This window comes from Corvus moneduloides, chromosome 1 (assembly GCF_009650955.1).
Source record: "Corvus moneduloides isolate bCorMon1 chromosome 1, bCorMon1.pri, whole genome shotgun sequence".
Classification (NCBI taxonomy): domain Eukaryota; kingdom Metazoa; phylum Chordata; class Aves; order Passeriformes; family Corvidae; genus Corvus; species Corvus moneduloides.
In genome coordinates this window covers 137,375,717-137,389,696 of record NC_045476.1, presented here as the reverse complement: position 1 = coordinate 137,389,696, position 13,980 = coordinate 137,375,717, and the positions used below count along the sequence as shown (strand labels likewise).

The 13,980-nt window shown below is 37.2% G+C and overlaps 1 protein-coding gene across 1 annotated transcript in view; it reads left to right on the top strand.

The window, feature by feature from the left end:
- Window positions 1–13,980, top strand: part of CNGB3 (cyclic nucleotide gated channel subunit beta 3) — a 62,774-nt gene that overhangs the window by 25,417 nt on the left and 23,377 nt on the right. Inside the window, exons 4-10 of the mRNA XM_032128704.1 lie at window positions 2,545–2,699; window positions 4,141–4,332; window positions 4,890–5,098; window positions 6,894–6,944; window positions 8,914–9,000; window positions 10,679–10,743; window positions 13,276–13,398. Coding sequence (XP_031984595.1) covers window positions 2,545–2,699; window positions 4,141–4,332; window positions 4,890–5,098; window positions 6,894–6,944; window positions 8,914–9,000; window positions 10,679–10,743; window positions 13,276–13,398 — 882 coding nt within the window. The remainder of the gene's footprint in view (window positions 1–2,544; window positions 2,700–4,140; window positions 4,333–4,889; window positions 5,099–6,893; window positions 6,945–8,913; window positions 9,001–10,678; window positions 10,744–13,275; window positions 13,399–13,980) is intronic.

Here is a 13,980-nt window from a genome sequence, read left to right as displayed (position 1 = left end):
ATAGCACATGAGTTGCAGTCCAGATTTTCATTTCCTAGGCCACATGAAATTAGTACTTGTGCAGGGAATCAACATTTCCACTCTGTACAGGACTACATGGAGAGTAAGAAATATAGACCTAGGCCTGTTGTAACATACCACACAAAGGTCAAAAAATAAATGGTTTAAAGAAAAAAAATCTTGAAGAATAACAGCTTAGAACCAAATCGTAGCATAGCACCACATCATGCAAGAGGAGTCAAGTTTAATTAAAAGCGATTTTGTGAAGTTTAAATGGGCTTCATTAGCCCAGGCAATTTAAAGTGCACCTCCACACAAAGTACATATAAAATAAACATCCTCAAATTAGCAGTGTTCAACATGCAGCCTCTTCCATCCGTATTAACCAAACAAAATTTAAAGTAAGCATTTCGTTACAAGAAAATAATGGAGTAGGAGGTAATGCAAGCCAAATGAGCAGTAGGCCAAGGAAAATCAATTTCTCATCAACTGTGGGGCAAATAACTTTAAACTAAGTCACACAGATTCTAATCAGTGCCAAATGGAAACATGGTTCCTGTGTGCTACATTGCACCAAATTCATGGTAGAGGAGACTTTAACTTTTGTTGGAAAGTCTGTGAAATAAGAGGAAAATCTCAAGCAATTTGTAGCTTATTCCTAGAAAGAAGATAGAAGGGGCCTTTGGCATGACACTTACGGTAAGTGGTATCTAACTATAAGATAGCTAACCACCTGACCAAATACAGCAACAGCAAAGACTAAGAGTTACTTTAAATTCTTTGCAGAAACTAATTGTGAGATGTTAGCTCAAAACAAGAAAGGATGTCATTACATAGCAGATAGCCTGGGCAAAGGGGCAATGTGACACAAAAGGAACTGTGATGAGATTACAAAATGTATCAGAACTGTTTTGATTAATCTCCTGTCTGGGGAGTTTTAAGAATTAGACAGTATACAAGACTTAAATTAGAGGAATGACAAGTATGTAATTCCAAGCTTTTGCTTCTTCTACTGCTTCTAACAGCATATCTCCACTTTATCCAATGGTTTTATTGCTGAAGGATTTTCACATGCTTAAGTTATACTTCCTTGGGCATTGTGATTTGTGTTGGGTCTCCAGAAAACTGCTTCTCAAAAAGCTACACACATCCCACACTGACACACTCTTTTTTTAGTTACAGCTCCTTCTGTTAGAAATTTCAAAGTATGTTTAGGTCTTGAGGAGACATGGTGTTTATTCAAAGATCATTTTGCAGTGGTTTTCATTTCTTCCCTACTGTCATACCACTTTCCCCTCTACTCACATTTGGGAAGATTTTCTCAAGAATCCAGACATTTCAAGCATATGTCACTCTTGGTCTGCTGCTGCTCTTGCTGTAGCCACATCCTTGTGGTACTTGGGACAGAGCTGAAAAACTGATAAGGAAGAAAGAACAATTCCCTGCTGTAGCCCCTATATCAGGCATAACTTTCAGGATTTCAGTACAGGGGTGGCAATTTTGACCAGTCCAGGAGGAGCCCTTGAGCTACCCTGTGGCTGTCACAGCTATTTCCAGCCATCTCTGACATCGGTGTGTCACATCAGCTGAGAAGTGTTGAGTCAAGGATATAGAAAATAATCCCATGTCCTGGTCTCTACATAGAGGAAGTCCAAATGTGTGCCCCAGCTGACAGCTGAGTGGCACTCAAAAACAACCCCAGTCTGCATAATCAGACAGTAGCAAGTAATCGAGGATGAAATTTCAGGTAAGAATAAGCACAGAAGAGCTGATCAAGAATCGCTTTCACCAAGATTTTCTATTTGACTGTCCAGCATGCATAAAACCTAATGAAAGCATTAGTTTCAGTGCAGAGTATGAGTTTTCAGGTGTTTGAAAATCAATAGTCCTCAGATTTGAAGAGAGGCTGTGAGTGCTGGAATATCAGCTTAGTGTTACTATGACCCTGAGCAAACTCTTAGCAGAAAAAAAGGAAACCTCAGCAAGAAGACCAGTGGTTTTTTTCCACTGAAAACAGATGCATTTTTTTTTACCTCATGTTAGCCATAACAAACCATAAAAAACATAGATGAAATCAATTTTCCCAACATTAGAAATTATAAAGTAAGCATAAGTCTCTCCTCCCTATCTGCATTTCCTGTCATCATTAGGACACTACCGTATAACAACGAGCACATTTTTATACACAGATGTGAAGAGAATGCCTTGTAACTTAGTGAATACATCAGGCAAGCTCTAGGCCTTACACAGCCACAGTAGAACTTGGTGAAAAGCAGTGGTGGGAAGCCATTAGTGCAGTAGGCTAAACAGGGTACCCTGACCTTCTCTGCTCGAAATAACACACAGACTGCTGCTGGCATGAGCAGAAGGTAAGAGGAGGTAACTTAGGTTTCCAATTAGCATGAATTAAGTGATATGAATATGCACTGTGCTCAGTAAAGATCCAATCTTAATGTGTGACTTCAGCTCAGAAATAGAATTACCACTGTTTCCTTCCATTCATTTCCAGTACGTTAACCTTTTCTTCTCTTTTGTTTTAATTAGCGTACAGAACCCAAAACATCCAGGTTTACAAACAAATGAGTTGGCTGATGCCCAACTTCAAGTGATTGTCAAAAGATTGCGTGAAAGGGCAGATGTCTATAAGGAAAAGCTGAATGACCCAGTGATATCTTCACCTGAAGGAAGTCCTACATCTTGTAAGTGACTCTATAAATAGTTGTGCATTTGTTCAGCCTAAAACTGAAAATAATTTTGTGGCAACAGAAAATACTGTGATAATTATTTTGTAAGTATAGAATGTTTATCCACGGGAAAGGATCACTTTGTGCCCACAGAAGCCAATTTACCCCTATTTCTCTACAGTAAGCCGGAGTCCTTAGGTACAATGTCCCTTTGAATGACATCACTGAAGAATTTGGGGAAAAACCAGAGGCAGTATCTAGAATCATCCGTGTCAAGAAGTTTTCTGTATTTTGAAATAACCTCCAGATATGTTTATTCATGGAGATGAATTGGAAACATATGAAGAAACATATATATCTTATGAGTGGATGTTAGTCACTTTGCTATGAGACCTGCTGCATAAATAAAGTAAATAAAATTTTAGCTTTGACAGAAATCTGGACACACTGAGGACTTTAAGTCCATGCTTTAAATAGAGCAGACTCATCTGACATTAATTAATCATTGACTTTTGACAAAATATGAAACATAAAAGAAAAATCAGTGCTTTTCCTCTTCAGGGGAAAGTTTGACTTTCCCTTTCCACAAAGAATTGAGTGTGGTGATTTTATGTTCTGGCACTTTCTAAAAGCCGTTCATCACTTATGTGTTTTTTTAAAAAGCTGTAAAAAATGGTGCCTCAAGAATAATAAACTATTCCAACTGATAAGCAAATTTCTTTTAAAAAATTATTTCTTTGCTCATCTACCACTTTTGTTCTCTTTGTAGAACTTATGACCTTTATTTCCTAACTTATTATAGATTCAGTTTGCCAGTTTACTGCTAAGACTGTGTATCCTAATCAGAGGTAAAGCCACCAGAATTAATAGGACACATGTGCAAACAACAGTATCCAGCTCAAAGGCAGAAGAACGGGGTTTGAAGGAGTGCTACAAGACTTTTATAAGCCTAGAAATGTACAAAACCATAGGCTTCCCACTAGTTTCACCTGCTGCATCTCACATATCAGGTATCAGGGGAGGGGAGAGGTCAGCCCATGGCACAGGTGTCTTTTCTTATCTCCATCCTCACTGCATTCATTCTTTGCAACAGTCATGTAAGGAGAAATGCTCAGTTGCATTAATGAATGCTGAATTATAAATTAGCAGTTTTCTTGTCAATCTTATAAAAGGCATAACTTACAGGCACTGTCCAGGGAAATTCAGCAATATAGAGATTGTACTGTGTAACATAAGTGCCCTGTTCATGATAGCAGATGCACATATTTATACCAGTGGTGATTTTATTCTTCAAGTGTTTTTCTATGTATTTAATATAATGAATTATAACTTTAGTCACTGCCCAGGGTTTGTAGAAGATATTTCAACATAATGAAGCTTTTGCTCATGTTAAAACAGGGTGTATTAATTGAGCCATTGTTAAAATGTCAGTGTTTTTGGTAATCTATGTGTCTAGCACCAAAGAAGCCTCCAGCCCCACCAAAAGAAGAAAAAAAAGATGAAAAAAAAGAAGAAAAGAAAGAGGAGGCAGAAACAAAGCCAGAGGAGGATCATTACTGTGATATGCTGTGCTGTAAATTCAAGAAACCTCCACTGAAAAAATACATGGAGTATATGAAGCTACCAGATACAATTGACTCATACACAGGTAAATTAAAAGCTGTTTAATAGGCTGGGGTTAAGTCATATTGAAGTGGCCTGGTTTTGCACGGCACCTGTGAGCCACCATAAGATACACATTCCAGTTTGCAGCTCCCAGGGACACAGAGGTCCTGTCCTAAACAATATTTATTACAAACAGGGAGAAGTGACACCAGTTGTAAAGATGGTATGCACAAAGATGTTATGCAAACTGACCAGAATCACAACCCAAGTGTTCTGTTTCTTGACCTGGAATTTGTACCATTCATTAGAGACAAATAATTCTTTTGTCACATATAATATACACGAGCAGCATGCAAAATGATCGTATAAGTTTCTTCAGATGCACTGAATTCTATTTGCTCTCATTTTTGCACAGTCCTTGTGTGACTCCTGTTTCCAAGCTGTATCACCTTAGCAGCATGTCCAGTTGCAAAAGGGAGAATGGTAGGTTGCTCTGGGTAGAAGCATTCCTAGAGACTGCAGCAGAATGAATGTGTCTAGAAGAATGACAATCAACTCCAAGTTCATGCCTCCCTCTACATCCAGTGTTTTTCCTTTCAGATCGCCGTTATGTGGCATGGCTCATGCTTGTGACAATCGCCTATAACTGGAATTGCTGGTTTATTCCCCTGCGCTACGTGTTCCCATACCAAACTCCCAGTAACACAATATACTGGTTTGTCATTGATGTAATGTGTGACATTTGCTACCTGTGCGACTTAATAATTTTCCAGCCCCGAGTGCGGTTTATCAGAGGGGGAGATATAATAGTAAGTATTGGAAGTGGGACTTCCACAGGCAGCAGTTGTGTGTTAGAGTATAGAAATTCATCCAATCTGACACTTCTTTTTTATCACTACGTCAAATTGATGTAACTTTTTTGTTTATCAAAGGATACATATATTCTTCTTCACTGACCTTCCATTCTACGCTGATGTTCCATTATCCTGTGCAGGAAGAAACATATCCATTACCTAAATCCTTAAAAATTGAAAAAAACAGATTTGAAAGTAACAGATGAGAGCAGCTGAAACAGGCATATAGCTCTAAACAGACTCCTCCCTGGAATCAGTGATTATATCATATGTATTCATGCATATATGCATCTGTTGGTATGCTTGTATGAAATTTCACCTTTCTATTTGCCTTGTGCCAGAATCATAGTTGAAGACAGGGCATTGTGAGATGGTGGTTTTATTTTTTTCCAAAATCAGAGCAAATCCCTGTAATTTTAGGATATTTTGAAAAAAATTCATTTGAGATCATTTGTTTTGGGAAAATATGTATGTTCAATTTTGGTTCTTGCTACTATTTTTGTGTTATGTTTTTATAGAAAAAATGCAAAATAAAATTTTAATCAGCTACCTGAAAGCTTGCCCTTACCCTACCAAAGGGTATCTAGAGCATTAACATTTCTTCAAAGTCTTCTCTGCTTTTGATTCTTTGACTTCTTACAGAAAAAAGGAACTTAATTCAGAAAAAAAAAAGTTTTGATAACTTCAGCATGACATTACTGTGCCTAACAGACAGAAAATTCAAAATTATATATCCTCAAATCTAATTTGGAACTAGCTTTAGTTCAGTGCTTTTACAAAAAATTTTATACATTGTACATACACAATATTACTGACACCTTTACAGACAAAACTGTGAAAATATCATTTCAATAGGTATTAAATGCAGAGCAGTGGAATGAGTTTTTCCACACCAAGACATTCAGTAACTGGATCTTGCCTAAATCCCACAAAACTCAGTTTTTATGAACAAAGTTAAAACTCTAACATACGAAGCTCAGCTTGTATTTCCCTTGAAACTGTCTCTACAATTCACAGATTTTAGTGCACAGAAATCATCTGCTGCCTGATCTCCTGCATTTAGTTCAGTGTTTAAACTGATAATAGTGAAAGTTGGCATGGAAATATGATTAAGATCTTAAATCTATTTTTGAAGTTTCCCTGATATAAATATAGAAAGTATAATAGATAAATTTCTTTATATACTTGTGATTACCCTTTCTTATTATATTAGCATCAGTTCCCGTGAAGAACAATTTAAAAATAAAAAGCTAATCATTGGTAATGAATGCAGTGTTGATTATTATAATGCTAGTAATGCTAGCATGTTAATGCTAGCATTCAAAGAGCTAATTTTGTACAGCATCATTAAAAACATTCTTTTCATTTTTCTTGGAATCACTGCAGATAAAAGCATTTTTTTGCTGTGAAATTGAAGGGGGTTGGCTTGAGCACGAAGTGGTACAGATGTCTCAGGAGGGAAGTTTTGAGGAAAAAATGTAATGTGCTTTTCTAGACCAACATCCAGATGGGAAAAAATCAGACAAACCCCAGCCCTCATTTTTTCAAGCAGTTATAATAAAATCTGATCTAATGTAAGCTAGACTAATAAAAGTACTACTTCTCAGAAATATCTACAGATGTTTCTCCATTCATACTTTTAGACCATCATTAACTTAACTGTCATCACCCCTACTATTGTTGAGTAGCAGAGGGTCATCCTTGACATTCTGTTCCTGACTGACTTTTTCTCCTTTCATTGTCACTGTAGTCAGACAAAGTGGAAACGAAGAAATTTTACCACAGCACTGTGAAGTTTCGGGTAAGTAGACCCTGTGTTACTGATATCAATGTGAAGTTCTGGCTGTAGGATTTCACAGGATTTTTTTTTCATTCACTGAAAATCACTGTTGGTTTAAGAATATCACCAGAAAGCATGGGCTCGTTGGCATATCAGTGCTCACCAGCTGAAGACTGCCATCTTCATAAACAGTGTTTAACTGGAAGACAGAATGTTTATAAATGCAATTCTAAATATTATTTTGGAATTACAATAAATTAATAAAATAGAATTTGATTAGTTTTTGTGAGGTCATCCCAGCGCACACTAAAGACAATAGCACCATTTGCCAGAGATTCATTAAACAAAATTAAAACTCTTGAAGAGACATGATAACTCTATTCCGTAGATTCTTATGAAGTACCTCATTGTACTTGTGCCTACATTGTACCTCACTGAACAGCTCATCACTCACAGGAGCAGTCAAAAATTCAAACTAAGAATTTTGATGCTCATGGCACTTTGTAAAAACAAAGATGCATTTGATCTAGGAAAATTTTTCATGCTGCTCCTAAATGTTGGGGGTTTTTTTGCCAACAGAAGGTAGGTAGTTTATTGAATTCCTGATGCACATACAGCTCTGTGACACTAAACACACATCTCAGTTATCGCCCCCTCCTCTTCTCTACTTTTGCACCTGCCTTGTTCACAGTTAAATTTTTCTCAGTGACTGTGGTATCATTACTTAACTACTTGAGATTAAGCTATCCAAAAGTGCAGGATATACAGTCAAATGAGTTTGACAGAGTCAAACTTAAAGCAAGACACCTAAGTGGATTTGTATGGTTTTATTTCAAGCTCACATTTGCTGTATGTTTAGGGCTCTTGATTTCTGGAGAAACTAATGAGATTTGAGTGTTCTCACCACACGCAAGATATGGATATAATGTCGGAATTTGTCATATGATTAAGTACTAATTAACAGTTACTGATATTAATGCACTTTCGACTAAATTTTGCCTCCTCTTAGACGTGTCTGAGAGAGGGAGAGAGAGAGACCATAAGAGGCTGTTTCTCCTCAATCAATTTTTTGGTTTGCTTTGCACACTCTTCAGGTATTAACTGTTTCTTACTTGCATGGAATAAAAGGTCAGTGCTGCAGGCTGGTTGCTGCCAACATGATTTACACCCCTCAGAGCAAAGGCATTTCTGATTACAGTGAGATGAAGCCCAGAGTTTGACATCCCTCTCTTCCTCCCAAGCAATAACAGCAACAAAGCAAGGTATCCCAGGATCTTTAGAAAGAAAAAGATAAATTTGCCACAGCTTTCCTTCTCTGTCTTTGGAAAGAACAAAGCATGAAGATAAGAAGAGTAATCACATAGCTGACGTACTGCAGGGAGATATTGAAAACCTTAGAGGTATGGGAAGAAGCAGCATCCAAATATGATGGAAGACAAAATCTATTTAGAAAACTCTCAAACCAACCAACCAACCAAATAAAATGCCCAGCCTAATTTATCATCCTATGATGAATCTGTTGTTTGGAACACATGCCTTCTGCAGGTTGCAAGCAAGAAATCTAATTCATTGTGCTCTCTCAAATTGCTTTAGGCAGCCTTCTTTTAAAAGCTGAAGACTTTTAAGAAGTGCTTATGCAGTGGCCTCCCCACCTGCACTCACCAGCCACATGCCAAACATTTTAGTCTGGTCAGAACTACAACTGAAAAAATGGGATGTATTAATAATCAAGTATATGAGATACTATCAATAATCCACATGAAACAGATTAAAATCTCAGGCACAGGGGACTCAAAAGCAGGGCAGAGCCAAGCTGTTGGTGTTTTCAAAGAGATAATCTTGCCTGCCAATACTTAGGAAGCTACATGCTTAGCATGCTGACTCTTCAAATATTATTGCAGTCATGATTCAGTCTAAGCAGATTTTTGACAGCAAATAAATACATTATGAATACTATGAAGTTTAAATTGACCTCTCTACTCTTCAACAGCTTGATGTGCTATCAGTGTTTCCATTTGACATTTTATACTTCTTCTTTGGATTTAACCCAGCACTTCGAGTAAACAGGATGCTAAAGGTAAGATCTGTGTCAGTGATGGATGGCTAACCATGCACTGACGTTTTTGCAACACAACAGAAAGTTTTTTATAGTACTGAGGAATATGAAACTTAGAAATTGTAAAATATCTTCAGGCTAAGGCACAACATAACTAAAAAAAAAATGCAACTCATAGTCTAGCCAAATTAAGCCCTTATTCTCTCATTTTTCTTCTGACTTTATTATTTCCCAATTTCAAAAAGTATTTTTTGATTAAAGCTGTTTTTTTCACTTTATTTAAATTAGATTAATCTCAAATTACCTGCTTAGTTTTCAAAGATTTAAAAAAAAATCACCAGTTAATGCCAATGTATTTTCCCCTTCTGCTGCTTATGTCAGGTGTTTAAAAGCAAAGGAGGTAATTTTAAGGACAACATAAACTATAGACAGAATATCTATCAAGCACAAACCTACTTTTGTCATCGAGTCCAAGGACACTTGGAGTTGTGTAATGAAAGGTCTGAGAAGGGATTAGAGCAGTACCTAGCAGGCCATGCTAAATGCATTTCTCTGCACACACAAACAACATGTTGAGAAATAAATGGTTTTCATTTAAAGTTGGGGGAGACACAAGAACTCTGACAATAAAATGAGGGTGCTCCTCACTTTGGTATTCAATAAAACTTCAAAATTCCTTAAATCAGAATGAAAATTATATAAAAGAATGAAAAGTTAAATAGCACCTTGTATTAGGCAATCAGCTGTGTATTGAATAAAAACAAAGAAAAAAGATTCATGCAATCACTAAAGATCAACTGCAAATACTGAACAGGAAGAATTCGATACAGCTGCAGTTGATACCACAGAATATCCTCTAGTAGGTGGTTGTTGATACACATGATTGCTTGCTGGAGAATTACTGGAATTTCAGGAAGAGAAAAAATGCATGTAATTCTCTGTGATCGTGTTGCCCAAGCAATTATATCTGTTTGAATTATATATGTTTGAATTATATATGTTTGAGGAAGTAGGAGTTGTTCATCTGCAGTACTCTGAATAAAACAGCAAGGTTATTTCTGTAATCAGATTAAGGGGACATTCGACACCCAAAAAGACATTTAACTCAAATTTATCTTTGCTTTTCAGTTCACATTTTTGTTAAATCTTTGTCATGGTTTAGGAATAGTATTCTCCAGTTGAATTCTCCCACTAAAACCGTAGGCTATGCACCCTCCTCCCTCCAATTGGAGGCACAAAAGGCATAGAGCACCAGTTGAGATAAGAACAATTTACTGGAAACAGCAATGAGACAAGAAAATGAACACTAACAAGAACATTGCTAATGACAGAGGATATAAGAAAAGAAATTATTCACATGGAAAAACTCCCCAATAATAAACAATATCAGACAGCTCCCTCTGCCAGGTTTTCTCAACAGGAAGGAACACCTTTCTTCCCTAGAAGAGAGAGTCCCTTTATCCCACCCGAAGCAATGATCTGAGGTGATATAGAACAACATCGACTCCTAGCCACGCCCCTCCCAGCTACTGAAAAAATTAACCCTGTCCTGGCCAGGACTAGGACAATGTTTATAGAAAGTTTGATTACTGAAAAATCCATTTTCAAAATGTGTATGTGAATTAATGCCAGTAGTACTATAAAAGAGATGTTTACTGAAAAATATTGATTGGATTACTTTTGTTTGTTTTCCATGCAGCATAACACATTCTTTGAGTTTAATGATCGTTTGGAAGCTATTATGGAAAAAGCATACATCTACAGGTATGTGCTGATAAAACTCAAGTGGCACGCAAAGCTTGGCATAGAATGCATTTCATATGATTTCATGAGTTGTCAGTTAAGCACTGGGTGGAATATGATACATCTTTAACTGTTCAATTTAAAGGGTTTTTTAAAACATCTGTTTTATGGTAATCATTAATATAATATATATAAGGCTTCACTTACATATGAAATCTACCTCAGTTCAGCTGGCCTGGTTCAGGCAAAATATTCACCAAACTGAGGCTGCTGCCAAAATTTAACTGATCAGAAGTATCAGAAAGTAGTTTCTTTAGAGAAAGAGCTTAAGAATACTTTCTTCAGGTTGCTAATAGCAGTTCCAAATCCTCAGTAGCTGTTTATTTGTACTTAATAGGAGTTATGAACCTGAGCCTGTGTCAACATTTTTCTTCAAACATGTTCTCCCCATAAACCTGGCATATACAGAAACTTGATCCTTCACTGCACTGACTACAGTTGGAATGAGGATCAATTCAGCACAGTTCTCAAGTAGTGATTATAACCATAGTCTGCCGAACTGTCACCTTCTGCATTAACAGAAGGAATTTTGGATCCAACTCGAGGAGTCCATGGACACAGCTATGGCAAGTTTCATAGGCCCCTCAGCTGTCAGTGATGCTGATAAAACCCAATGAACCCATCTACTTTGTCATCATTATTGTCAACGTCATCAGGCCTAGTTTACCTTGTGTAATACCAACACCAACAGATTCTTTTCCCTGTCCCAGTTTTGGAGTATGTACTGTTCCTGTCTGTTGGTGCTGCAGAAATAAGTCAGCTACCCTGCAAAGCACTTCTGCCTTGTCAGAGAGCTTTTTAGTGTGATATGTGTTGAGAACCACAGCTATGTGTTGCTGCTTGTGTCTTTGCTTCCTGGTCAAAGACCCACTCAGATGTATAATATTAAATCGCTTTCAGAATGTAAACTGCAGAATCTAAATATTACAAAGCGAATCTATTTTCTAATTCATAGTTCAGAAAACACTGACTCCCAGTTTTGCTCATTGACAAATGGAGAACAGAGGTAGCGAAGAAGACCACAATCAGGAGCCAAAAGATCTAAAAAACCCCAGTCTTTTTTCGCAAATTACTGCATTATATTTTAATGTGTCAATCTTTCTTTGGTCTGAGATTGGTATAGTCACACTTTGAGCAATAAGGCACCAATTAACTAGATAATATCAAACTAAGCTTCTACACAGCAACTTGATATACCTGGGGGGATTCTCTTCTCAAACTAAGTAGTTTGAGTTTGTAGGACTAGAGCTAGCAAGAGTTACTTACATCTTATCTTCTCATTGTGATAGATTCAACATATGTCTGGAGAAATATAACATAGCAAAGGTTTCTGGAATCTTCACTCAGACCTCAGGAGTCTTTCATGGATTCAAACTTGAACAGAAGACCTGGCATGGGCAATAGTGCAACATTACTAGATCACAACAGCTATCTGCTGTTCTCTACAGCTTGCAATCCTAAACAGAACTGTCCTGGAAGCATGCCAACTTTTAAACAGAGAAATAGTATTCATTTGTGAGCATAAAAAAAGAAGAAGTGTACACTTAGGTAGTGTACGGCATGGAGAGGCCAAGGACAGCATGCAAAGGCTGAAGAAGCCGCAAAGGAGTGCTTAATGAAGCAACCACAGAGATATTATCTCCCATTAACTTTGTTTATAGGCCTGACTTAGTTAGATCTTATTAAATTTTCATAAAACCACTTATTCAGTTATTCTGCACTGCATACTGCCTTGAGTTCTAGCTGTAGCAGATAAACGCATTACCTACCAGCCGGTGTTTAGACAAGTCCTGTACTTTTCCTACTTATTTATTCCCTGCTTGTATGAGTATTTCAATAGAGATCTAAATCCAGGAGATATTTCTTTTGATCCCCAGGCACTGAACAGAGGATATACAATGAGATCATTATTGTATTAAACAGAAAGCTGTTTGGTGCTTAAGTAGTTCATCATTGATATTGTTCAAAGAACTGGCCATAAGCAAAAGAGCTGGGATTAGGAATGATATAACTCCTGCTGTAGAGACTAAATCATACTATGTAGAGGATCTACTGCAGGCTTTCTACTACAGGTCTTGTAAAGCAGTTCATTTCTGACCTCAGACATTTCTTGGCTTTGGTTCACAAGTTTACAGCCTATCTTGGACAGAGTTTGGGAAACACATTATTTTTTACCCTGTACCCTCATTAATATAGTTTCAAATTTCTGGAAATATTCATAGCCATTAAAAGAAGTGGACTATAAACTCCTCAGGGAACCATAATTTAAAAATTTCCCCATGTCAAATATTCTAGGAAAGATATTTATTTGACCTTGGACAGATGTGAGAGATGGGTAACTGCCAACCATTTTTTTCATTGAATCAATACAGGTGGGGAACTACTTAAGTGGATGCTTAACATTAACATTATTAATCCAAAGAAGTAATGGGGTCTATATTAAAAAAAAGGAAAAATATAAGTTGTTTTACAGGAATCTGTTGACTTTTATAGGGTCATTCGAACAACTGGATACTTGCTGTTTATCTTGCACATTAATGCATGCGTGTATTATTGGGCTTCAGACTATGAAGGAATTGGCAGCACTAGATGGGTATATGATGGTGAAGGAAACATGTAAGTCCTTTTCTCTTGCAAGAGATTTTTGTTGATTTTGCCCCTTCCTGCTTCCCCATCCTTCTCCCATGCCACTGCTTGCAGGGTATGCCCTTACTTTATAAGTGCTTGGATAGCAAACTTTTAGCACCATGACTGCTGATTAGGAGTTTTCAATACTAACACATATTTGGAGGGCAGGTGCAGTGAATAATCAGTTCACCGCTTTCAGCTTTTATAGGTTTATGAGTCAGTGCTAAGTACTAACTTAATTAAACATTTAGAAAGCAACAAGGGTCATAAATTAAACTTACTGATTGCATATGCACCTGGGAACTGTTAGAAGGATTGTACAGCAATCCCTCAAAGGAAACACAGGGATAATTTGGGAGTTCTTTTGCTGCCACACAGCATTGTGTCCTGAAAGTGCAACATTTTAGTCCCTCTACACCACAGTGATTGGTCTGACAAAATTCCACCAGCTCTCTCTGATCTTTTGAGAAGATCATGCTTAAACATGTGGCAGAGTGTCTTCAGGGGAAACACTGGATATTGGCACAATTTTCCACAAGCTCCTTATGACAGCACTAGTTGGGTACCAAG